General features: G+C 44.5%; 1 protein-coding gene across 6 annotated transcripts; it reads right to left on the bottom strand.

The window, feature by feature from the left end:
- Window positions 1–256: 256 nt before the first annotated feature.
- On the bottom strand, window positions 257–26,393 carry LOC110529689 (centrosomal protein of 170 kDa protein B). Of its 6 annotated transcripts, none has more exons than XM_021612127.3 (20): window positions 25,952–26,393; window positions 23,505–23,642; window positions 19,943–20,032; window positions 17,123–17,201; window positions 16,927–16,985; window positions 16,643–16,760; window positions 15,227–15,343; window positions 14,545–15,063; window positions 13,149–14,419; window positions 12,615–12,803; window positions 12,285–12,426; window positions 10,416–12,203; window positions 5,292–5,547; window positions 4,984–5,155; window positions 4,668–4,706; window positions 4,007–4,144; window positions 3,687–3,775; window positions 3,453–3,546; window positions 3,298–3,349; window positions 257–3,088 (listed from the first exon to the last, which is right to left on the bottom strand). In XM_021612127.3, the coding sequence occupies exons 2-20, from the start codon at window positions 23,607–23,609 to the stop codon at window positions 2,832–2,834; spliced, it is 5,574 nt and encodes a 1,857-aa protein (XP_021467802.3). In that variant the 5' UTR covers window positions 23,610–23,642; window positions 25,952–26,393; the 3' UTR covers window positions 257–2,831. The 6 variants fall into 6 exon arrangements, with proteins under 6 accessions (XP_021467802.3, XP_021467803.3, XP_021467804.3 ...); XM_021612128.3 differs by having other exon boundaries at window positions 12,285–12,408; window positions 25,952–26,391; XM_021612129.3 differs by lacking the exon at window positions 4,668–4,706.
- Between the last annotated feature and the right edge of the window lie 53 nt (window positions 26,394–26,446).

Here is a 26,446-nt window from a genome sequence, read left to right as displayed (position 1 = left end):
ACGTGACAGTCTCGGATATCCCAGACCTAGGGCAGCAACAAAGTGTAGGCCTACCCACAACGTGACAGTCTCGGAAATCCCAGACCTAGGGCAGCAACAGCAGTTTCAGCACTATAAGCTCGAACAGTATTTGGTACATTGTGGGAGGCAGCCCAGCTGTCTAGAGACTAACACCATGATGCAGCAGTAGTGTACAATTGTTCTGTAGGTCATCATTTTTTGTTGTTAAATATAACATCTAGAATAAAATAAAGCATTTATGACTGAAATCAGTTTATTACAAATTATATAATGGTACAAATCAATGTTCATGATGATGCACAAACTGGTATGTAAAATCCATGGCATAACATCTGTAAATATATTCAGTACAACACAAATATTAAATAAATAATTTGGAAGAACAGTGTGAACATAACCTCAAAGTCATAAAAAAACAAACATGTTTTTGATGTACACCACCAGATATTCACGTACAGTTTGGTTAGCACTTTGCAGTATTTTTATACACTTATACTTGAGTTACATGCATTGTAGCAAAAACAAAATTAATATTGAGAAGTAAGTAGCCCAAAGCTGACATCACCCTTAACAGCAGTGGTGACATAGTCAGACCAATAGCCAGTCAGATGTCTGTTCTGGGTAGGTGACAAATCCATACAATCTCAATAGCTTTAGGGTCAGTGAACACCATGCCACCATTGATGAAAAAAAGCTTTGCATTTAGCATAGATATGATCTGTTGTAGGCTTAAGTACTTGACAGATATCAAACTGATAAGCAATACTCTAAAACAGCCTGTTAAACCTACATTTCAGCTACAAGTCATTGTTTTTACTGCTTAATTAAACATACTGCTTTATTTTCAGTTCCACGCATGGCTTATGAGGTGTATCTCAAAATGAAAAAGTGCACATTTGGCAAACTAGCCTGAACTCTCACCCAACTAAACTATATCATTATGTTACACGTGCACTTTCACAAAATAGTTTTAAAATAGTTTTTTTTTGTCTGTTCTTATTCTTTAACTTACATCTATACAGGATTCCTCACACACAATCCCACATATCCCTGCTGCCTTTGCAGATGGAGGGAGTAAACTGTGACATTGGTTTAGCCCACAACAGCTACATAACTCACAGGCGCTCTTAGTGCACACACACACACACACACACACAGTGGACAATATGGAACTGCTCCATTCTACCTTTACAGAGCTACTAGCACACTACAATACAGTCAATTTAGGAGACGGCCTACAGTCATCTTGGGCCAATTTACTAATTTGAAGCATAGGAACAATCTAAGATTTGACCTAGGCTTTCCTCTTTTGTTCCATACCGTTCAAAAGTTTGGGATCACTTAGAAATGACCTTGTTTTTAAAAGAAAATCACATTTTTTGTCCATTAAAATAACATCAAATTGATCAGAAATACAGTGTAGACATTGTTATTGTTGCAAATGACTATTGTAGCTGGAAAAGGCAGATATTTAAATGGAATATCTACATAGGTGTACAGAGGCCCATTATCAGCAACCATCACTCCTGTGTTCCAATGGCGCATTGTGTTAGCTAATCCAAGTTTATAATTTTAAAAGGCTAATTGATCATTAGAAAACCCTTTTGCAATTATGTTAGCACAGCTGAAAACTGTTGTTCTGATTAAAGAAGCAATAAAACTGGCCTTCTTTAGACTAGTTGAGTATCTGGAGCATCAGCATTTGTGGTTTCGATTACAGGCTCAAAATGGCCAAAAACTCGTCAGTCGATTCTTGTTCTGAGAAATGATGGCTATTCCATGCGAGAAATTGCCTAGAAACTGAAGATCTGGTACAACGCTGTGTACTACTCCCTTCCCAGAACAGCACAAACTGGCCCTAACCAGAATAGAAAGAGAAGTGGGAGGCCCCGTTGCACAACTGAGCAAGAGGACAAGTACATTAGTGTGTCTAGTTTAAGAAACAGACGCCTCACAATTCCTCAACTGGCAGCTTCATTAAATAGTATTCGCAAAACACCAGTCTCAACGTCAACAGTGAAGAGGCGACTCTGGGATGCTGGCCTTCTAAGTATGCTCTTTCCCCTCTTTCTGATGCTGTATAGTGTATACTGCATTTATTTGGGATCTGGAACATTGTATGACACACCATCCTAACATTCTGTACGCACAGCATTCATATAGAACAAATCTTAAGCATATTCACAATATCAGACAATCAAGTTGAGAAAAGGGAGACTGGTGGTCCGTCAGTTCATTCAGTAGCTTTTTTTCCAAGCAGTAAAATATCCAAGTCATTCAGGAACATTCAATGAATCATATTTTACAAGACAAGCACAGAACACTGCAACCAACCTCTCTAATGCTGCTCTGTTTTGCCATGTCATTGAAGTAGTCCATCACATGTTCTCATGGACACCTAGGACTGTTTTCATCAGGATTATTACTATGGTAACAAAGTTGGTGCAAGAATGTAGCCTGTCTTATCTTGGGCATCTGGCCAAGCCTACAGTACTGAGCTACTACACATTGTACAGGACAAGTAGACAAGGCATATGGACATTATTTTGTACACAATCCACTTATTAAAGCAACAAGTTACAACTGATTTTACTCAGCTTTGCCTACTTTTAGTTGAGCTTGTACAAATGTGGAAGAAGCCATTCTAAACAGTGGTACTCAGTTAAACTGGTGCTCAATTACAGTACACCTTTACCATTCAAAACAGATACAGTATACTGTATATCATGATAGTTTTACATTACAAATGACCGTGTGGTGAAGGGAGGCAGTCGCCACCAGCAGATGCTACAGAAACCTGGGAACTCTGATCAGGCCATAAAGTTTGCCCCTTTGGGGCCTCGAGTGGTCCTCTTGGTGCTTTCGTTGGCGTTGGGTTTGGAGGTGGTGGGGCTGGTTGAAGGGCCAGCACCACGCTGTCTGTCCCCAGGCCCAGTGGGCTTACTGGGGGATTTCTTCTGCCGCGAGGGGGACCTGGTGGCCTGTCCTCCTGAAGCAGCAGTAGCCACTGCTGCCACCTTAGGGTTCCCACTGCCAGCTCCACCGGGTTCCACAATGCTGTTAATCACTACAACAACAAAGGGAACAGTCCATGTTCTATTAGATTCCGTAGGCCTGCTGGATCATATGCGTTCAGCTTTATTTAGATGTCCTGAATAGGTCATGCAGACATGAAGCCATTCAGGAAAAGCAATTCAACATCGCATTCCCAGTACATTTTTAGGAAGATTATTATTATTTTTTATCTATAAAGAAAAACCCATGTGTAACTCTTACTTTCTAGTTGTTTCTGTACTCTTCTCAGCTCGTTCAGGATGGAAGAGATTTCCTGTGACAGTAGAATTACAATTATTACGATTACACATTTTTCCATATAATGTCCTCAGTTTTACACTATCAACGTAAGATGTGACTGTCTACCAATTCTGTACCTTATTTGATGTTTTGAGGATGGGGACTTCATTTTCAGCATTGATCTTCGCTTCGATCTCCTCCCAGGCCTCAGTCTTGTTGTGGAATAAAACCCTGACAGAATAAAAAATACAAAATACTGTATAATCCTTCAGAGCCAGGCAGAGAGGAATACATTGACTAGCTCTTTTCCATTTAACATACAATGCTAAAATTACACAAGGTAAGAGCCAAGGCACATCAAGTTCCCTTACTTCATTTTCTCAGCCAGCTGTTCTGTGTTCTCCCGAATGGCCTGAGAGAGCTGAGAAACAGGGTTCAACATCAGATTGTCTAAAATCACCTAGAGGGAGAAAATGGTGAATGTCAAACACCCAAAGTTTTCGCAAAGTAGTTTAACACACATTAATATACTTTAGTCTAATTCCCAGAAGACCAAAATTAACTGCAACAGCTCATTTTGTGTAGCCTGAGTGCCAGTTTGTTTCTGAGTGAGCCTAAGTTTCCAAATCATTGATAATTAGTGAAAGTACAATTCTAAAGGGAGGAGAAACAAGGGTGACAGGAAAGTGACCTCTTCACGGTTCCACCGGGGCTTAGAGCTTGGGTCTTGGTCATTCATGTTAGGATCCAGGTCCATGACAGCGGTAGAACCTGGCGATAGTAGAACCTTCTGGTAGTTTAAGCTGGCCTCAGGAATATGTTGGACCAGCTGGAAAGAGAATAGAATCAGTGCATGGTCCGCACGTCCTGAACAACTGACATGACCACGACTACTGAGGGAGTCAGTGCCTCAAGGCCTTCTACTGTACTTCAAGGGCACAGTGAGAATAAGGAGTTACAATATCTCTGTTATTCTGTACTAGAGAAAAATCGACCAGTGTGACTAGTGCTTTGTGATTGCATGCACCAAGGCAACATGCAGGAGTGAGAGCAGTTGAACTGTGAGCAGTGAATTTTAGTTTTGCTGGGATACAAAAAAGCGACATTAGTGGAAGGTGTCTGTTGCAGTGACAGTGAAAGTCTGAAGTGAGCCAGTGGGAAGCAATTATGGTCCAGAACATCTGTAAAAACTCATTAAGAACACATGGAACATCCCAGTATGATAAATCCAACAGCATACGAGTGTTTAGATTAGTGATGATAGCCTGAAGAGTGTGGGAGGTGAAGGAAACAAATATCAACCGTTGCAGGAGACAGACAGAGACAGACACAGACGTATCTGAGGTATGCACCTGAGATGGGAGGACCCCTCGCAAAGATGTACATGGCCTCTGTACAGTAGAGAACAGAAACATGCTCATGATAATCTAAAAAATGATAAGGGATCCTTTGCACGTGTCACTGGACCTGTACATCATTTTGATGTAAGATCTTAGTGGCACATGGTTAAAATAACTTATAGAGAGGGAAGAAAATTCCCACAGGCTCCAGTGCAGTTGTATTATGCATTAGAACATTACAAAGGGATGGAAATAACTGTACATAGCGTGAGGTGCAGGTCAGGGGGGGGCATGTTTGAAGTGTGTTATGGGTAGTGGGCGGGCTCACCTCTTCCCGGCTAGAAATGGGGATGGTGGATGCGGGCCCGGGCGTGTTGGGTGCAGAGCTGGGGGAGGGGTTGGTGCCCATTCCAGAGGAACTCTGAGAGTCCCCGTCCCCCGCCACGTCATGGATCTCACGGGCCAGGATGGCAAGGTCCTTGGCCAAGTCCTGACTGAGCCTGGGAAGACAGAAACACAAGTCACGACCACATAAAAAAATACATACGTACAGAATGCATGTTCTACAGCTGCCAATCATAAGGCTCAATATGTGGTTTCAGCCAGATGATCCATAGTGCCATTATGTCACCCTACTTTGCTATCTCGGCGCTGTGTGTGGTCCAGTTCTGGTAGTGGTCATCCTCATTCTGGACCTCGTCCTCCTCCAACTCCAGTGAGCCGGACTTGGACCGGGCAACTTCTGCAACAGCTTTCTCCTTCTGGGCCCGTGGGGTCTGTGTGGCAGCAGACATGTGGGAGGAGCGTTTGTGTTTGGGGGTTCCAGAGCTGGCCTCATATTCCTCTTCAGATGTGGAGGTGGAATCTGAACCCTTCTGCCTTTGACGGGAACCTACCAGACAACAGCACGGTTTTTCATTTGATCCATATCTCATGCAGTTACAGGATACATACAAAAAAATGTGTTGTTTTAAAGGGCCAGCCATGAAGTGCGGCAACCCTAATTTGCTCCAGGGGCAAGTGTCTTGCACAAGGGCAAAAAAGGTGTTTAAAATAAATAAAAACATTTCAGCTAAAAAAAAAATCAGTTTTTCTGCAGAAATAGGGACTCCCAGCAGCACCACCTTTAGAATATGAACAACATTAGTCATTGACAGACCCTTGGGATTGCAAATACTAGGCCACAATATTAAAAATACTAGGCCACAATATTAAAAATACTAGGCCACAATATTAAAAATACTAGGCCACAATATTAAAAATACTAGGCCACAATATTAAAAATACTAGGCCACAATATTAAAAATACTAGGCCACAATATTAAAAATACTAGGCCACAATATTAAAAATACTAGGCCACAATATTAAAAATGCAATACACCAGCTCTGCATGATATGGGTCATTAATTATCAGTGCCTTCAGAAATGATTCACACCCCTTGACTTTTTATATGTTTGGCTGTGTTACAGACTTAAAAAAAATTGATTAAATGTAGTTTTTTTGTGCCACTGGCCTACACACAATATCCCATAATGTCAAAGTGGAATTGTGTTTTCAGATTTTTTTATAGATTATTTAAAATTAAAAAGCTGAAATGTCTTGAGTCAATAAGTATTCAACCCCTTTGGTATGGCAAACCTAAATAAGTTCAGTAGAAAATGTGCTTAGTAACAAGTCACATAATAAGTTGCATGGACTCACTGTGTGTGCAATAGTGTTTAACATGATTTTTGAATGACAACCTCATCTCTTTACCCCACACATAGTTATCTATAAAGGTCACTCAAGTCGAGCAGTGAATTTCAAACAAAGATTCAACCATAAAGATCAGTGAGGTTTTCCAATGCGTCGCAAAGAATGGCACCTATTGGTAGACGGGTCAAAAAAATACACCATCCAATCATTAAAGATACAGGCATCCTTCCTACAAAGATACAGGCATCCTTCCTAACCCAGTTGCCGGAGAGGAAGGAAACCACCCAGGGATTTCACCACATTGTAGTTACTCCACAATATTAACCTAATTGACACAGTGAAAAGGAGGAAGTATAAAAATAAACAAAATATTCCAAAACACGCATCCTGTTTGTAACAAGACACTAAAGTAATACTGCAAAATATGTGGCAAAGCAATTCACTTTTTGTCCTGAATACAAAGTGTTATGTTTGGGGCAAATCCAATACATTACTGAGTACCACTCCATATAAAGCAAAGTTGTGGCTGCATCATGTCATGGCTATGCTTGTAATCATTAAGGACTAGGGAGTTTTTCAGGATAACAAATAAACAGAATGGAGATAGGCACAGGCAAAATCCTAGAGGAAAACCTGGTTCAGGCTGGTTCAGGCAGCAGAGGGCATCATCACACTGCTTGGTAGCAACTACACTGAGCTCCTACAGAACAAGCCAAAATACAGCCTACCAGCGTGCATCTCAAAAGGGAGACTGAGTCACATTCACTATGAAGGGTGGAAAAGGTCACTTCAACTCATTGTCAGGCCCTGTTTCAATACTCAGTAGCCCTGTGTTTTTGTGTGCACCTGAATTAGTTTTCAAATCTTAAATTTGATCATATACAGTCCCGTGAAAATGTATTTGCCCCCTTTCTGATTTTCTAAATTTTTAATGCTGAATGTTATCAGATCTTCAACCAAAACATAATATTAGATAAAGGGAACCGGAGTTTACATTTTTTTATACTTATTTAATTAACAACGTTATGCAACACCCAATAACTGGTTGTGCCACCTTTAGCTGCTATGACTGCAACCAAATGCCTCCTGTAGTAGTTGATCAGTCTCTCACATCACTGTCAAGGAATTTTTGGTCCACGCTTGCATGTAGAACTGCTTTAACTCAGTAACATTTGTAGGGTTTCAAATAGGAACTGCTCGTTTCAAATCCTGCCACAACGTCTCAATTGGGATCACGTCTGTACGTTGTCTAGGCCATTCCAAAACTTCAAATGTGTTGCTTTTTAGCCATTTTAATGTAGTCTTGATTGTGTGTTTTGGATAATTTGTTTTGCTGCACTTCAGCTCACAGACAGATGGCCTGACATGCTCCAGTAGAATTCTCTGATACAAAGCAGAATTCATGGTTCCTTCTATTAAGGCAAGTCATCCAGGTTCTGGAGCAGCAAATCATTCTCAAACCATCACACTACCAGTGCCATGCTTGACCATTGGTATGAGGTTCTTTCTGTGGAATGCAGCGTTTGGTTTTCGCCAGACATAATGGGACCCATGTTGCCTAAAAAGTAGACTCCAGTTTGCCAAAAAAGCACCTGGATGATCATCAAAACTCCAGGAAGAATGTTTTATGGACAGATGAGTCAAAAGTATAACTTTTGGGACAACATGGGTCCCATTATGCCTGGCGAAAACCAAACGCTGCAAAACCAAAAACATTGCAGGAAGCGTTTGTTCGCGGTCATTGCAGATAAAAAGGTGGCACAACCAGTTATTGAGTGTAATGGGGCAATTACTTTTTCACACAGGGGCATTCGGTGTTGCAGAACTTAGTTTATGAATAAATAAATAAAATAAGTATGTCATGGTGTTATTTGTTCACTCAGGTTCCCTTTATCTAATATTAGGTTTTGGTAGTAGACCATTCAGCATGAAAAATATGTAAAAGTAGAGAAAATTAGAAAGGGGGCAAATCCTTTTTCACAGCACTGTGGCTGTCGTGGGAAGAAGGTGAGGACCAATGCGCAGCGTGGTACGTGTTCATCTTTTTAATAAAGTAAACTGAACACTGAATAACAAAACAACAAAGAAACAACCGAAACAGTTCTGTCTGGCGCAGACACACAAAGACTGAAAACAACCACCCACAAAACACAATTGAAAACAGGCTACCTAAATATGGTTCTCAATCAGGGACAACGATTGATTGAGAACCATACCAGGCCAAACACAGAAATAGAAAATCATAGACAAACTAACATAGACAACCCACCCAACACACGCCCTGACCATACTCAAACAAAAGACAAAACAAAGGAACTAAGGTCAGAACGTGACACACTGTAGGACTTTTAAATCATGAATAACAATTCTTTAGTGTAATGTGGAAAGGTGTCTGTTGCACTGACAGTTGCAGAGAAAGTCTGTATTGAGCCAGTGGCAGGCAGGCAGTTATGGTCCTGAAAAGCAGTAACCTTAAAACAGTAATTAAGAACACATACACAACATCCCAGTATCATAAAAATATGAATTTGTATCATGACAATCCCCAGTCAGTCTTAAATTTGATCATACTGTATACACTTCTAGAAAAAAAGGGTTCTTTGGCTATCCCCATAAGATAACCCTTTTTGGTTCAAAGTATAATTATTTGGGGTTCCAGGTAAAACCCAAAAGGGTTCTTTGGCTATCCCCATAAGATAACCCTTTTTGGTTCAAAGTATAATTATTTGGGGTTCCAGGTAAAACCCAAAAGGGTTCTTTGGCTATCCCCATAAGATAACCCTTTTTGGTTCAAAGTATAATTATTTGGGGTTCCAGGTAAAACCCAAAAGGGTTCTTTGGCTATCCCCATAAGATAACCCTTTTTGGTTCAAAGTATAATTATTTGGGGTTCCAGGTAAAACCCAAAAGGGTTCTTTGGCTATCCCCATAAGATAACCCTTTTTGGTTCAAAGTATAATTATTTGGGGTTCCAGGTAAAACCCAAAAGGGTTCTTTGGCTATCCCCATAAGATAACCCTTTTTGGTTCAAAGTATAATTATTTGGGGTTCCAGGTAAAACCCAAAAGGGTTCTTTGGCTATCCCCATAAGATAACCCTTTTTGGTTCAAAGTATAATTATTTGGGGTTCCAGGTAAAACCCAAAAGGGTTCTTTGGCTATCCCCATAAGATAACCCTTTTTGGTTCAAAGTATAATTATTTGGGGTTCCAGGTAAAACCCAAAAGGGTTCTTTGGCTATCCCCATAAGATAACCCTTTTTGGTTCAAAGTATAATTATTTGGGGTTCCAGGTAAAACCCAAAAGGGTTCTTTGGCTATCCCCATAAGATAACCCTTTTTGGTTCAAAGTATAATTATTTGGGGTTCCAGGTAAAACCCAAAAGGGTTCTTTGGCTATCCCCATAAGATAACCCTTTTTGGTTCAAAGTATAATTATTTGGGGTTCCAGGTAAAACCCAAAAGGGTTCTTTGGCTATCCCCATAAGATAACCCTTTTTGGTTCAAAGTATAATTATTTGGGGTTCCAGGTAAAACCCAAAAGGGTTCTTTGGCTATCCCCATAAGATAACCCTTTTTGGTTCAAAGTATAATTATTTGGGGTTCCAGGTAAAACCCAAAAGGGTTCTTTGGCTATCCCCATAAGATAACCCTTTTTGGTTCAAAGTATAATTATTTGGGGTTCCAGGTAAAACCCAAAAGGGTTCTTTGGCTATCCCCATAAGATAACCCTTTTTGGTTCAAAGTATAATTATTTGGGGTTCCAGGTAAAACCCAAAAGGGTTCTTTGGCTATCCCCATAAGATAACCCTTTTTGGTTCAAAGTATAATTATTTGGGGTTCCAGGTAAAACCCAAAAGGGTTCTTCAAAGGTTTCTCCTATGGGGACAACTGAAGAATCCTTCAGGTTCTAGATACACTCTTACAAAAAAAGGTGCTATGACTTTTAAATCACAAATTACAATTCAAGATACAAAAACGTGTTCTCTGCATTGCTTTGTGCAAGCAAATAGCATGGCTATGCAGATTGAGAAGTTACTCAATGGTAACTTCAATAATACTCACTGGTTGTGCTGGAGTATTTAGTTCCGCTGGAGCGTGTGCGGGTGAGGGGCTGCTTCCCAGGGGCTCCAGACCCTCTTGTGACCCCCTGCTTTGCCCCTGCTTCACCCACTGATGTCTTCCTGACCGGCCCAGTTGATTCTGCACTCCGGTTGGAGAAGCCAGGCCGGGTTGAAGGGGTGGTGATGGAGGACTCGTTGTCACTAGGCGTAGTGAAGGAGCCTGCTCGCTTCCTGGGCATGGCCAAGATGTCCAGTCTGGAGAGGAGCTTCTTCCCGTCAGCAGACACCTTGGAGGGAGCAACGATGTGGTCTGAGTTCTGGGATCCCCGGTCAGTCTCAGTACCATCATTGTCAGAGGTCTCTCCCAGGCGTGCCCTGCGCAGCATGGATGCTCTGGTGGGCCGTGGTGCCGACAGGCTGTTGGAGCGGATCAGTGCCTGCTGTGCTGCACTCTTGGGGGTCTTCCCATTGTCCTCTTTCTGTAGGGGAGCTATGAGCTTCTTGTTGCGGCTGGCGGGCCGGGAGCCGGTCTCATGGTCAGAGGCAGTGTCAGGCCAGTGCTGGCCAGAACTCTGCTGGTCCTCTGATAGGTCCAGGGATCCGCAGTTCCCCGTGCTGCGCCGCATCTGGAAGCGCTTGGCCTGCTCGGCCTTGCTGCTGGAGTTATCACCGGCAGCTGCATGGCTGCGGCGTTTCTCTGACAGGCGCTCGCGGGCAGTGGGCTGGCGGTGGCCCTTCTCCTGGACAGACGGACTGGAGGAGGACCTGGCGGCCGTCCTCTTCTTGGGGCCTGTGGTGACGTGGGTGTTCTTGTTGCTGACCAGGCTGACGGTGCTGGCTGTATCCACATCGGATTCCCCAGACAGAGAGTCGTCCATGTGACTGGAGGAACCTCCTCTCTTAGAACTGTGTCCGGAGCCTGAGGAGGGTAACTTGACCTCCAGGGAGGAGAGAGAGGCGTCTGCTGCTTCCCGGAGGAAGGGCTGTGGGTCCTTTGCAGTCTCTCTCCTCTGCTCCATGTCCCTCAGGGTGGGGTGACTGGAGATGTGGGGGAGCCTCTTAATCTGCATGTCGTCACTGGGTTGCTCCTTAGTGAAGCTCTCCTGCCTGACCAACGAGGAAGTCCCTAGAGAGTCTTTACTGGGGTCTTTAGACTCCTTGTCCTGCTGGGAGTGGAGGTTGGGGGCTGAGTTGTTTGGCTTGATGCCCAACCTCCGGGGCTCGTGGCTGCTCAGGTGCCTGATAAGGACGGTGGTGGGGAAGGTTTTGGCAGGGGCATCTCGCCCCCTATCAGGCCCCTGAGACAGAAAAGGGCTTCGGGCCAGGTCCGGCTTGCCTAAGCTGCATTCCTCAGAACCAATGTAAAAAGAGGTGGACTTGGTAGGTTGAGTCGGAGATAGCTTATCTTGACCCCTATAGTGAGGTCCAGGGTCCCCGGGCGAGGTAGCGCCACTCGCCCTCCCCTGGCTCTTCCTGGTCCTCTCCAGTACAGAGCCATCGTCAGAGCGGCTGGCATCACTCAAGCTGTCTGGGTCTACATCATCCTGGATGCACAGCCTCTGGGTGGAGTCCTGATGCCGAGGCGTACCACTACTCCTCTCCAGGGGGGTTTCGGGGCCTGGGTAGGGGGGTTCGTGGCGGATCAGGATGCTGGGGGTGGGGCTTTCTGGCTTGTCTCCGTCTCCAGGGGGAACCTGGGGAAGCAGCCTCCTGATCCTACAACTCTGGCTCCCCTCTGACTCAGAGTTATCCACGCTGTGGCTAGGCATCAACCGACTCAATCGTAAATCTAGGAAAGAGAAACATATTTTAATTCCAGTTGGCTCACATAAGTTCTGAGCAGAGCGGTCAGTGGGTGCAGACGACTCACCTCCCTCTGCAAATTCCCCTTGAGGTGGAGTACAGCCTGGTTCTGCACAGCTGTCTGCCAGACTGGCCCAGCGAGAAACCCACTTAGGCCCCTCCTCCTGCGCTGCAGTGTTAGAAGACGGCACCTGAAACCGTGTAGGAAACTATGAGGGGTTAGATGCAGCTATACAGAGCACAACGTCGAAGGATACCCACCATTATAATCTCCTTCCAAGAACAATCCTAACATTGTAAGGAGAGACACTGTAGAAGCCAAAGGGAGTAAAGGAAGGACAAATAATAAACTTATTAAGTCCCTTATTTCTCCAGTAGCGTAGGACGGTGAGGTTACCTGGAAGGGGCCTGAGGGGGCCCCACTGAGAGCGGCTGGGTTAAAGCCATGCATAGACACTGCTTTCATTTGATCCACAGTGCTAGCGTCACTAGGCCGGAGCATTGCCGGCTCGTCCTTGCCATCATTAATGATGGGTCTATACACTCCGGCACCACTGTACTCCGGTGAGTCGAGGACACCAAACACCTGTCAGGGAGGGACAGAGCATGCATGAGGTAGGTAGGAGAAGAGAAGGGACAATGGGACTTTGCAAGGGGAAGAAGGAAGGACGGGGTGGAAGGGGATACTGGGTAAGGAGAGGAAGTTCTCAGCATGCATCCCTCAAGGTATTCCTATTAAGGTATCGTATTGTTTATTCTAGAACTATACCACTTGTTAGAATTGTAGCAATCCAAACAGTGGAGAAGATACAGTACAATAATTATACGCAGCATGTGAAAAGGTCCACCATCCCACCAAAGAAGTCATGGTGGTGACAGACTTTAAAAATTGAGAATGTTTATGGTGAACCTCCGGCTGCTACAATCTCACCTGGTCGATCATGTTGCGTGCCTCCTCTACCTCTTTGTCCTGGGACTCTGTTTCGATGGTGTACGTGCCGGCATCACTCAGACTGTCCTCTTCTTCGTTCCTCACCACCCTGGAGGCTTTTGGGTCCACCCCACACACCCCCAGACCCAGCGGCATTAGAGGGGTCGTGGAGGGGACGGCTGATCGAACTGGAGAGGCAGTCTGGACAGGGCTGCGGGACGGGGGCTGAGAGAGGGCTAGAGCTGGGGAATGAGGGGCAGGAGTTGGAGAGTAGGAACGTGGTGCTGTAGTTTGCAAGGGGGTGGAGGGATAGGAAACAGAGGAAGGGGGGTCTAAGGGAGACGGAATGCGGGTGCGAGAGGGTGACATCATCACCGGGGGAGCGGACATGGGAGGAGACGTCTTATCTCTGGTGGGGGACAATGCTCCGTGGGCTGCATCCTTCATCAGGAACTCTGCTGCAAACTCCTGGGCCAGCTTGGACTTCTTCCCCACACTGCCAAACAGCTTGATGGTGATGCCAGAAGAAGCACGAGAAGAAGGCCCAGAACCGGAGGAAGAGGAGGCACTACCTCCACTCAGGGGCTCCTCTGTCTTCTCCCTCTTCAGGGAGCTCGACCTCAGAGGCCCGCCATGGCCCTGGCCCTTCAGAGGAACAGTCACCTGCTGGGTGGGGGGGATGTGTCCGTGCATGGAGTTTGGCCTCTCCCCGCCCTTCCGCCGCTCCAGCTTGGCCTTGAGGGTGGAGTAAGAGTCTGCGTGGGCGGGGTTGGCCGTGAAGGACTGGGAGCGTTTTTTGCGCGGGTTATCGAAGAACTCGATGATGAATGCTTGCTGGCTGAGTGGCTCCTGGGGGTCGGGCTTAGAGGGGCCCATGGTGGGGGAGCGAACCTCAGGCGGGCTTTCAGACAGGGGCCTCTCAGGGACCACAGGAGAGACTGGGGTCTGTTTGGGAGGAGAAAACTGAGGCTGGAGTAACATTTGTGATGGAACTGACGGGACTGTCTGGTGTGGTTGGACTGACAGCACTGTCTGTTGTGACGGCACTGACTGGTCAGACTGAATTGAATGGTGCGACTGGACTTTCTGCTGTGACGGAACTAATTGGTATGATCGCACAGTCTGTTGTGACGGTTCTGACAGCTCTGACTGGGAAAGCTCAGACTGGATCGAATGTTGCGACTGGATCCGGTGGTGTGACTTGCTTTGCTTCCCTTTCCCTAAAACCGGGTCCTCAGAATCACTCTGGGTCCCATCGTCATGCTGGTGTCCTAGAAACAGATACATTCAAACCACAAATGAGGGACAGAAAACACACACACAGCCCCTTCCCAAACCTCCCAACACCATACAGAATTCTATGAACGTTTATTTTTTTAAAGTACCACTCTCTTACCTTTGAGGCTCTTGATGTTTACGGCCTGGTCACTCTTGACACTGTAAACATCCTCACACGTGGGACGCCTTCTCATCATTCTCACATCACTGTGCACCAACCAATCTGCTACCTTGCACTCGGCTGACATCACCTCAGTGGGCGTGGTGGCCAGAGTTTTGCCGGACACCTGCTGCTGTTTCTTCTGGCGCGAGGAGAACTTGGTGACATGGTCCTTGATCTTGATCTTGCCTGGGGTGCAATCGTCAAACTCTATGGTGAAGGAGGCGTGGCTCTGCACCACGGGGGGAGTGGGCGAGGTGGGGGTGGAAGGGGCATGGGGCGTGTCCGTGTCCTTGGTGGGGATCTCGTGGAGCTCTGCCCCCGGGGACTTGGGATGCAGCTGAAACTCCTTGGTAGGGATCTCAAAGTAGCTGGGCTCCCGATGGTAGGAGAAGCTGGACTTGCCCTGGGCGTCCCTGTACTCGAACAGGGAGCCATTCACCTCTGAATCTAACGCTGAACCTTCTTTAGGAATCTCTGCAAATGGATAGGTATGAAAGCACCAATTTGGCTACACAAGCAAATCAAAAGACAAGCATAAACCATTCTTTGTGCATTTCTATTCTTTAAAAAAGGAAATGCAAACATTTTTACATGATATTTCCTAAATGAAAATGGTGTGAATCGAAGATTCACTGACCTGGGTGACCCTCCTCTGACCGATGTCCCTCACTGTGTTGTCTTTTGCTGGCCGCATCCTCCTCCCCCCACCATGAGGGCTGGCCATACAATGGAGTGGGCCGGGAGGTTGGAGTCTCTGAACACGCAACACACACACACACACACACACACACACGAGAGGACTCATTTCTCTGCAGCAGTCATCATCTACTATTGGTCCACTGGGAGTTTAGAGAAAGAATATTCAAGGTTTGTCTCTACCGCACTAGAATACATCAAATCAGACACACATAAAGCTTGTTATTTATGACATAGTATTTCATCCAATGTGTCCAACACATCCAGTTGATCTCGAGGCAGCGCTCGTTCAAGGTTTTTCCTGCCGAGGCTACAGTGTTGATTTGAGTAAGGATCCAGTTGTTACCCACTGGATTATAGTTATGCCGTCACAGCCTCGCAGGGCAAGCATAAAGTATCAGGGAATCATCAGCCAGAGGTCACAACACAGGCTTTAGTCGATAGATAGTTGATCGTGACCTGTTTATGACGGAAGGATTACTCTCTGGCAGAGCAATTGGCAGTGGGGATGCCAGTGTGAATTACAGAGCAAAAAAAAATCCAGCAGGCCATCGGAGCTGAGACTATGGGTGCGGTAGCCATCACCATGGAGACTGGATATGTCCGCATGCAGCCGCCGACGAGGGAGAGAGAGGGGTGACAAAGAGGGGGAGCATGTTGAAATAGGATGAGCTGATGCTGACATCATGGTCGAGGGGACATTTATTTATTATTGAGGAGCAGAGCAAAGTTCAAATACTCATCATCCTCACACACCATACCCTTCCAGATATTACTGAGTCACAGTTTATAAATCAGAATAATCCTGGATCATTCAGCCAAGTTAAACAGCTGTGTTAGTATCATCCCAAAAGAAATAGAAAAACACACCATGTCCCTCCACAGCAGACGCGGAGGGGCGACATCGGCGGATGCAGTGGATTGAGACGCAGCCCAAAAACACACCATGTCCCTCCACAGCAGACGCGGAGGGGCGACATCGGCGGATGCAGTGGATTGAGACGCAGCCCAAAAACAGATCTCTCTAGCTTAAGCTGACGGATTTCGATGGGGATTTTTGTATTAAATCAAAATCAAATATTATGTTCACTAGATTGACGCAATCTTACGGATTAATCAGTGAGATAAATGAAAAGAGAGCAACCCACTATGTCCCAATTCCCGGAGTTGTCGTGAGCTCAAAGCCTCTATCACATCATGTAGTTATCCAAACAGGTCTATCAATATGAGCACGACATGTATCTAGACCTCCTACTAATGAGCTTTGTTTTATGAGAGAAAAAAAAACACACACACACCGTGGAAATACACGGTGGAAGAGCATTTAAACAGGTTTGAAGCCTTCGCTAACGCTCACCTTGAGACAGAGATTTCCTGTCCGTCTTCTCTAGCTTGGACCTGTCATCCAGGTGCTCAGCCCTCTTCCCCTCTGAGGCTCTCAGACCCATCTGCAGCTGGCTGGTGTACTTCTCATGCTGAAACAGCAGGAGGCGCAACACAACTCAAAAAACAACACACAGGTTGCCTAAGAGAGCTCCAGCTAAATGATGCGATGGTAGACCAGTACGGTCTGAAAAGCTAGTCCGGGTTAGGGTTTATTGTTGAATACAGTTGAGGTTTGCATTAGCATAGAAAGCTGACCTTGAGTGCCTCCTCTGGGACTTTGTGTTGGCTCTTCTCCAGGACGTACACATGGGAATGTAAATACTAGGTTAAGGCAATAGCCAATCACATCACAGACAAGCAATTTCAATCAAATGCCAAAGCCAATGTTGATTACGCATATATGGCACAAGAATTATGCACTGATGACGTGAGTGAGGGAAAAAAAGGATATCATATCCGAAGCGAATGACATCAGACAGCTTGAGGGTAATATAAATCTGGTCTGGGATCCTCAGGTCATTCACAAAGGTCTAGAGGGGAACACAACATAGTTGGTTACTGTAAACAGGAGATGTTGAAGGATCACATGTAACATGAGTCTCCACGAGGTCCTGGGATAAACACTGTGCACCACTCATCCACCTTCAACACAAGAGCAAGAATTTCAGTGGTATTTCAGTCCAGTACAGAAGAACAACTGTATGGCTAAGGCGAGGGTAAACTAGTGGCACAGCCCACTGGACCATATGTGAAGAGAAAACAACCCGGATGCAAACAGGAGATGTTTGCTCGAGATTTAACAACGCATAGATACAAGCCCTTAGCCTAACGGTAGCGCTTGGCTAATTTGACATGATCAATCCAGTCTAGTGGAAGCTATTTGGAAAGTGTCCATGTTGCCCACCTACTACTGAGGGAAGTCTGCATCAGCTGCACAACAAACAGTTCAGTGAACTATATAACAGCTAATCTCCCGCTCCGACCCAACAATTTCCCATCTCACAGCACTATCCAGAGGCTTTTACAATTTAAAGGGAAAATAGTTGCTTGACTACTCAGCAGCACTGTTGGTCTACAGTTGTCATGTTGTATGTCATTATGACCTGGGTAGTTTGGGTCCTGGATGCTGATTAGACAATATACCATGGGTATGACACAATAATACTTGTTTACTGTTCTATTTATGCTGGAAACCAGTTTAGAATAGCAATAAGGCGTCGTGACTAAGAACAGCTCTTAGCCTTGGTACAGCGCCTTTGGAAAGTATTCAGAGCCCTTGACTTTTTCCAGATTTTGTTACGTTACAGCCTTATTCTAAAATGTATTCAATTGTCGTCCCCAACCCTTCAACAATCTACACACAATATCCCACAATGACAAAGCAAAAACAGTTTAGACATTATTGCAAATGTATTAAAAATGGAAATATCAAATTTACATACGTATTCAGACCCTTTAGTCAGTACTTTGATGAAGCACCTTTGGCAGCGATTTCAGCATCGAGACTTCTTGGATATGACGCTACAAGCTTGGCACACATGTATTTGAGGAGATTCTCCCATTCTTCTCTGCAGATCCTTTCAAGCTCTGTCAGGTTGGAGCGTTGCTGCACAGCTATTTTCAGGTCTCTCCAGAGATGTTCGATTGTCCCTGCCGCTGAAAAACACCCCACAGTCTGCTACCTCCACCATGCTTCACTGTAGGGATGGTGCCATGTTTCCTCCAGATGTGACGCTTGGCATTCAGGCCAAATAGTTCAATCTTGTTTTCATCAGACCAGAGAATCTTGTTTCTCGTGGTCTGAGAGTCTTTAGGCGCCTTTTGGGAAACTTTTACTGAGGAGTGGCTTCCATCAGGTCACTCTACCATCAAGGCCTGATTGGTGGAGTGCTGCAGAGATGTTTGTCCTTCTGGAAGGTTCTCCCATCTCCACAGAGGAACTCCGTCAGAGTGACCATCCGGTTTTTGGTCACCTCCCTAACCAAGGCCCTTCTCCCCCGATTGCCCAGTTTGGCCAGGCGACCAGCTCTAGGAAGGTGTTCAAACTTGGTGGTTCAAACTTCTTCCATTTCAGAATGATGGAGGCCACTGTGTTCTTGGGGACATACAATGCTGCAGAATTTTTTTGGTACCCTTCCCCAGATCTGTTTCTCGAGCCAATCCTGTCTCGGAGCTATACGGACAATTCCTTCGATCTCATGGCTTGGTTATTGCTCTGACATGCACTGTCAACTGTGGGACCTTATATAGACAGGTGTGTGCCTTCACAAATCCTGTCCAATCAATTGAATTTACCACAAGTGGACTCCAATAAAGTTGTAGAAAGATCTCAAGGATAATCAATGGAAACAGGATGCACCTGAGGTCAATTTCGAGTCTCATAGCAAAGGGGCTGAATACTTATGTAAATAAAATATTTCTGACATTTACAAAAATGTCTAAAACCTGTTTTCACTTTGTCATTATGGGGTATTGTGTGTAGATTGCTGAGGAACATTTTTTATTTAATACATTTTCGAATAAGGATGTAACATAACCAAATGTGGAAAAAGTCAAGGGGCCTGAATACTTTCCGAAGGCACTGTATATTTTAAGCAATGAGGCACGAAGTGGTGTAGTATATGGCCAATATACCAAGGCTAAGAGCTGTTCTTAAGTGGAGTGCCTGGATACAGCCATTAGCTGTGGTATATTGGCCACATACCACAAACCCCCAAGGTGACTTATTGCTGTTATTACATGGTTACCAACATAATTAGTAAAAAAGTGGTCATACCCGTAGTATACGGTCTGATATACCGTACCACGGCTTTCAGCCAATCAGCATTCAGGGCTCTAACCGTCCAGTTTATAAACACCCATGTAAAATAGATAAACAGCTTAAGCAAGCACTTAATGGAACGTATCTTCTATGCTAAGCTTAGAACTAGCATTTACATTGTCACTGCACAGTAGCTTACATACAGCATGAGCAGATAGTTTCTGTGTTTCTAACGTCATAGGACAGCTCTTAACCATTCATAATTCTCTGCTTCTTTTAGCTAGCATTAACACACCCATGTAAAATAGATAACCGGCTTAAGCAAGCACATAATGGCACTTATCTACTATGCTAAGCTTAGAACTACTTAACAGAACACTGAAACATCTAGGGCCTTTTTATCTCTGTGTGTAGTAAGGGGAGTCCTTGTACCAAAGACCGTTTAACTTTCTATTGAAAGTATTTTAGCTTGTACCTTCCTCTTTACCCCTCCCTCCCCTGGGTACTCACTCCATTGAGGCTGCCCAGGTCTTTGACCAGGTGCTCATCGGTAGCAGGGTTGTAGTTGATGACGGCATGCTGCTTGTCCACACTTCGAGACTGGAAAAGAAAATGAGAAAACCATGGATGGTTTACTTCCACTGTGCCCTACAATTACAATCTCTTTTTAAATAAATTTCATACTACAGATGTAGGACCTTAATTTGATCACCTTATTAGGATACATTTCCCGCAATGCAGAAAAAGCTAAACTTGTAGCGCATTTGCGGTTTAAAAATACTTAATTTTCCTTTACAAACAATGTACCAACCCCTACAAAAATGTCCATGAATTATAATCCACATTTTATCTTGCTAAAAGATTATTTTCCTGCTGTAGAAAACTGGCTCAAATTAAGATCCTACACCTGTACCTTAAGATGTACCATTACTACACATGACAGTGACTGTAAAATCTATAATTTACATTCTGCAGTGATGCAATTTGCAGGACTATTTTCAATACCTCCATTACTCATATGAAGTAAGCAACATGTCAATACTGTGTATGATACTCTATACCCTCATGCTAGGAAGTTAACGGTTACAGGCACATATGTCAAATACTTGATTCAGTCCCTATGGGAACCAACGGAACAGAACCAAAAGTGCTAACTCGTGCCAAGACGACATGTAGCCGAACTCCTGTTTCTCAACTACATGTGAGGGAAAGACTTCACGAGCTAAATTCAATACAGCTCACCATAAGACTCCTCAAACTAAGCCACGTGGATTCCATTAACCACACGTGTTATTTTCTCGTGGGACGCGACTACGCAAAAGTTAGAACACTGTCACAACCATAACACCATTTAAAAGATGAATAATTCAATCCCACCAGACTAAAAGCGTGTGTCTCAGGAATCTGAGCGATGCATGTCCAACAGGCCTCTATAAAAATGCAAGGAAACTGGAGAATGACTCACTAGATAATTAATAGCATCTAGTTGTATTTGGTGAATTGTATGAATGATGAGCAAAACAAAATGTACTTTACAGTCCCATCCTCCTACTCACTACTGCCTTGAACATGCCTGTGCTGAGTACACTAACACAATGGCAGGCGTTTGCCTTGATAGTCACTACTAAAGAGCAGTGTTTCTCGATCCATTTCTCAATACATTCCCCACCCACAAAACTAGTTAATGGGTACAGTTACTAAAAAGTTGGCCATGTCAGTTGAAAAGGATTTCCCTACTATGACAGGGGAGAAGGCTAGACAGCGGAAGGAAGAGGGAAATGTTCCAATGTCGATACATCCGGGAAGTGAAATGGGTCAGAGACGAAACTCAACCACATCATGACAGGAGCCACCATCCAGACAAGTATCCAGAGTGCTTCAGACAGAGACCAAAAGCATTCTGCCTAGCCAAGTTGCTAGGCTAGTTCAGTGCAAAAATCACTGTTAAACACATAATGATGAAAGACCTAGTGATACTGAAGCCTGATACAAGAGACAAAGGGTGGTAGTCCAACTCAGTCATGAACCACCTCAGGTGGGGGGCCCCATACCACTGAACAAAATACTCTATGGCAGTAACGGCACTAAAATGGCTAAGGGCCACAATGCTACTATCAAAACAGTAGCTTTGTACAAGCATTGTATCCGTTTTCAATTAATAATAACATCATGACAAATAATCCAGTTCAATAAAATGGTGTAGTTGCACCAGTGTGTCATATATTCAAAATAGTGTTTGGAGCTACACAATACCATCATTGTTGCCAGATGTATGAGGTAACTTTCACCGCTAAACAAATAAAAAAAAAGGTGATAAATAGTGCTGGAATCAGACACTGCTTTGGCTCGGCAGGTAGGAAGGACAAAGGCCTGTTATCTGTGGCCAACAATATGGAGGAAGTGTAAGTTACACACAACACAGAGAAGAGAAGACCTTTGTCCCCTTCAGAGGGCTTCGGGAGGATAATGAGACTAACTTTAAAGTGCAGGTATACTAACAAATTGGGTTTAGATTGAAGGAGCGGGTGAGAAAGCATTAGTCCTATAACACAATATTGTTCCCGGATGGCAACAAGCCACCCATTCGCCGTGTGAGGAAAAAGTCCATCTCAGCTGTTGCTATTGGCAACAGATGGCCACATCAGAAGACACTGTGGGGCAGACAGCTCTGCATCATCAGGATCTCCGAGCTGGCGCCATGGCAACTGGTAGGAACTATATACAGTATATATATATATATATATATATATATATATATATATATATATATATATATATATATATACAGTGTACATAAAATTAAAAAACAGGCCGCATTTTGGATCATGCCAAGGTTAATAACTCCCAGCGCTCTAAACAGCCTCTTTTTCACTTCAGACTTTTGTTGATAACTGAGGTCTTCCTCTAGTAGCAAATCAGAGTGTATCTAGGTGTTGCTTTTTGTCATATCAAGGGCTGAGGCTTTGACTGGCCAAAGCCTGACACCAATAGTAGATAGCCAGTCGTCTTGTTCAGAGTAACGTTACAGTCATCTGAACTATGCAGTGAAATGGTACATCAATGTGGCTATAAATATCTGTATGTAAAATGACGGTGCTGTTCCACCCACACATCAATAAGGAAGGTAGTGATCTCCAGCCGACAGACAAGAGTGCTAGCCCGAACCAGATGACAACCTTATCGACATACCATCTCATTGACCATCCCAAAATAAGAGACCTTTGTTGAGAGGCGTCTGCTTCCTTCAGTGATTTCTGTGATGTTTGACATCCATTTCCCCTTCATGCCACCCCTTCCTACTGTATGGTAGCCAATCAGATAGTCCTAAAAAGAGCCTTTACCATTACAAATAGTCAGCCAGTGTTTCTGGAAGGATTCTGAGGAGGTTCCCATTTTGTCTTAGCCCAGCACTAACACACCTGATTGAACTAATCAACTAATCACTGAGCCCTTGATTAGTTGAATCAGGTGGGATACAACAAAATTGGGCACCCCCTGAAGGCTCCTCTGATTGGATTTAAAAAATACTAGTCTATGCTACTGCACTGTAGAAACCCTTGCACAGGTCCTCCAGACAGCAAACGCTGACATGATCGGATAAAAGTGAGCATGCTTTCAGAAGGAGGATAGATTTTGAGTGTTGATCAATTTGTTGTCTTTCATGCTACACAGGAAAGAGACAGCGGCTGAAGAGGCTTTTCTGACTGGGTGGATGACTCACTGTCCCATGGGCACAACTACCTTCTGCTAATGGTTCCCATGGGACAGTGAGTAAACTACCCCATCAGACAACCCTCTTCAGCCTTTCTCGCTTTCCCGTGTAGCATGACAGACAACACAGTTTTATTTACTGCCCTACTCCAGCCACAGACATCATCTCTGAATGATCTTAGTAGTCACTGAGTTTTACTCACAGACTCCCCCTCTTCCTCATGAAGAAGAGGACTACATGGTATACAACAGTATCTCTAGTTATCTGCGCCTGAGGGTAAGATGATGCATTAGATTAGAGAGTAACATCAATATTAAGCTTTTTAAAGGAGTTCGTCAGGGCCAGGGCCACGTCACCTACTTGCAGCATCAGCTCACAGTCCTCCCGGCCCACGAAGATCATCTCTCGTGGAAGACGGTGGCGGGTGCCAGAGCTGCTGACCAGGAACCATGATGTCACGCTCATCTTCACAGGCCCCCTGGGAAACCCCTTTGCATCCTGGGACACACAGGAGACGCATACAGTATGTCAGGGTAGGACACGTGCAACGTACAGTATGGTATCCATTCCGGGAGGTAGCCATCACCATAATCATGAACAATCGATCATACTGACCAATTGTCCCTTAAAATATGTCGAAATGTTTTTTTGCCATCATAAAATGCATCCGATGGGCAGGTCTCTCCATTAGATAGACATTTTGTGGCACATAAATATTTACATTGCTCCAGTGTTGTGGTAACACACAAAGTCCAGCACACTGTCAAGTCTTGTAGACACATTAGCAAATAGAGTTAAACGATGTCTAGAAAACGTCAAAGAACCGTAACCTATTCATCAACTCAACCAACAAACTATCAACTGCTGATTTCAATGCTGTCACTTTCCATTGTACATCGATCTGCTCAACGTAGGCCTTGCTATGGACACCCTTGAGGGAGCAGGACATGAATTGATTGACCTGTTATTTGAGTTCACTTGTTCACTCACAGGACTATTCATACTGCAGTCCCAACATGCCGTGCAGGATGCTGATTCACAGGAAATAACATGAGAAAGGGTGGTGGTATCAGTGAAAAATCAAAGGCAGGTTTATGCTTGGGTGGAAATGAGATTGAGAGCATTTTTTTCAAATGACACTAATGAAGCATTCCGTGAGAATGATCAGTAACTACTGTCAGTGTGCCTTTGCAATGGTTTAATGTCACCAACAGGGAATGGTACTTTAGCTAGGTCAGTGGTGTAGGTAAGCCCATAGCCCTCTGTTTAGAAGTCTGCGCTGCTATGACACCACAAGCTTTGGGACTGGTGGCAAGGGATGTGAAACAGAGGGCCCAAGATGCTACGTTGTAACTAAAACACTGGAACCACGCCCTAGACCAGAGAGGGCCAGCCCTTTCCTAGAGAGCTACTGGCTGCTCAGGCTTTTGTTCCAGCCCTGCTCTAACACGCCTGATGTAACTCATTAGCTGCTCATCAGGATGCTGAGTCACGTGTATTAGATCAGGGTTGTTAAGGACAGGGGGATACTGCTAGCACGGCGATAGCGATATAGCACAGCCTTATAGCACTGAAATGAAGAGGGGCTTTAATAGCAGCAAACAGCATCGCAGGCCTCTGATCTGTAATCTGAATGCTTGTCTTTCAACAGGGAGGTTTAAGCTTAAAAAAGGGCCAATGTACTGCAATGGACAAGGGTGGTGTTGCTCTGATACCAAAACGAAGGCAACAATGCTCACATTAGAAATAAATGGAGAGAAGAAGATGGAGAGGTCTTTATAGCAGCTAGAACGTGGATGGAAGATCCCTGCCCTATCCCTACAGCACTGTGATATGACTTTTTAAGACCACGGTTTTGTGTAATATCACATTTCATTGAGGTTTCTCACATTCAATAGTTTGTCCCTAACTAGAATCCTCACTACAATAGCTCCGTGTTACAGTGAACACCCGAGAAAGTGGTATCGCTGCTAAGTAAGCCTTACAGACACCCAAAACCAGAGCTGCCCGTACAAAATAACAATGTAGGCCTATGGTGATGAATATTATTACTGCATAATAGGTAGCGACATACTGACTATAAGAAATCTCATCTCAAATGGAAACAATGGAACATATTTCTGAAGCAAATCTTAATGATTCATAAACACACGTATTATTCATACTATTATTCATACTAAGAATAGGCATCGCATCAATTTCCACACTACATTTACAGGCCGGTGTCAGTAGCCAATAAGATGCACGTGATAGCCTACATAATGTCTGCACGCCCTCTTTGAAACATGCACACCGTTATAGGATCATTGAAATCCCAGTTACATTCAAGCTCAACCTAAATGTGTCCTTGAGGCGACCTGACTCGCTTCTTCAATAGTTTCTCCAACGCCTTTAATTTGTTCATTAAATAACCGGATCAGACAGCGCAGCTGGTGCCGGATGCTCGCTGGATGATGATGTCTGCCTTATATGCCCAGCACTATTGTTAGTTCAAATAGTCCTACTGCGATACAACGTATCGTAACGTACAATTGGCTGGGCGCAATAGCCTAATAGCTATAGGCAGAGGATGCAACTGTCGATACTGCCATGGACAGAATGCTACAATCAATGTAGCTAACATTAAAAAGGCGCGTTTAGCGCCAAAAGGCTGGAGTAGGCTACTGCCCCATTCAGTGAGGACCAGCTAGATCTTTATCGTTTTAACCCAAAATATATCGCCGTCGACCATACCAAATAAGATAGGCCTAGGCCACTGGCATGATGAAATAATGTAAATTTCTAATATTGAAATCCTCACGACCTACCTACAATATTCCAGATGCTGCTCCCCATAAAAAAGCAACAAACGATGTCACCATCAAATAGACAGCACCAGCCGTGTCGCACCAGCCCAGTCTGTGGTCAAATGTGGCTTCAAATCGATCTCGTTACGCGGGTCCAGGTGAACAACTTGCACTTCGGGTGAGGATATCGATGCTGCTGTTATGGCATTTCTGTCTGCCCAGCGCGCCGCCTCCAAACGCCCAGCAGGACCAACGGCGAATATCAGATGCTCAGTTATCTGGTGGTGCACCTGCTCTAATGTATGCCGAATGCAGGATTGTATAGCTATGTCTATCCCAAATAAATATGAACAAGCGTTGTCTAACGAAGATTCGTTGCAGATTCTTGCTGAAATATTTTTGGATATTGAAAATGTGGTTTCAAAATCATTCACGTGAGGGGCATTGGACACCGTTATGTGATGACGTCACGTCTTTTGTTTTCATTATAATAATAAAACATATTGTAGTGTAGGC

This window comes from Oncorhynchus mykiss, chromosome 8 (assembly GCF_057628025.1).
Source record: "Oncorhynchus mykiss isolate SJ-2025 chromosome 8, ASM5762802v1, whole genome shotgun sequence".
NCBI lineage: Eukaryota > Metazoa > Chordata > Actinopteri > Salmoniformes > Salmonidae > Oncorhynchus > Oncorhynchus mykiss.
This window is presented reverse-complemented; position numbering and strand designations above follow the sequence as displayed.

Bases quoted from the DNA above. Each gene is read 5' to 3' on its own strand.
- LOC110529689 (XM_021612127.3), bottom strand. From the start codon at position 23,609: ATGAGCGTGACATCATGGTTCCTGGTCAGCAGCTCTGGCACCCGCCAC. The intron at 20,033-23,504 runs GTAGGTGACGTG...TTTCTTTTCCAG, and splicing joins ACTGTGAGCTGATGCTGCAA to TCTCGAAGTGTGGACAAGCA. The intron at 5,548-10,415 runs GTGAGTATTATT...GTTGTCTGGTAG, and splicing joins TAAATACTCCAGCACAACCA to GTTCCCGTCAAAGGCAGAAG.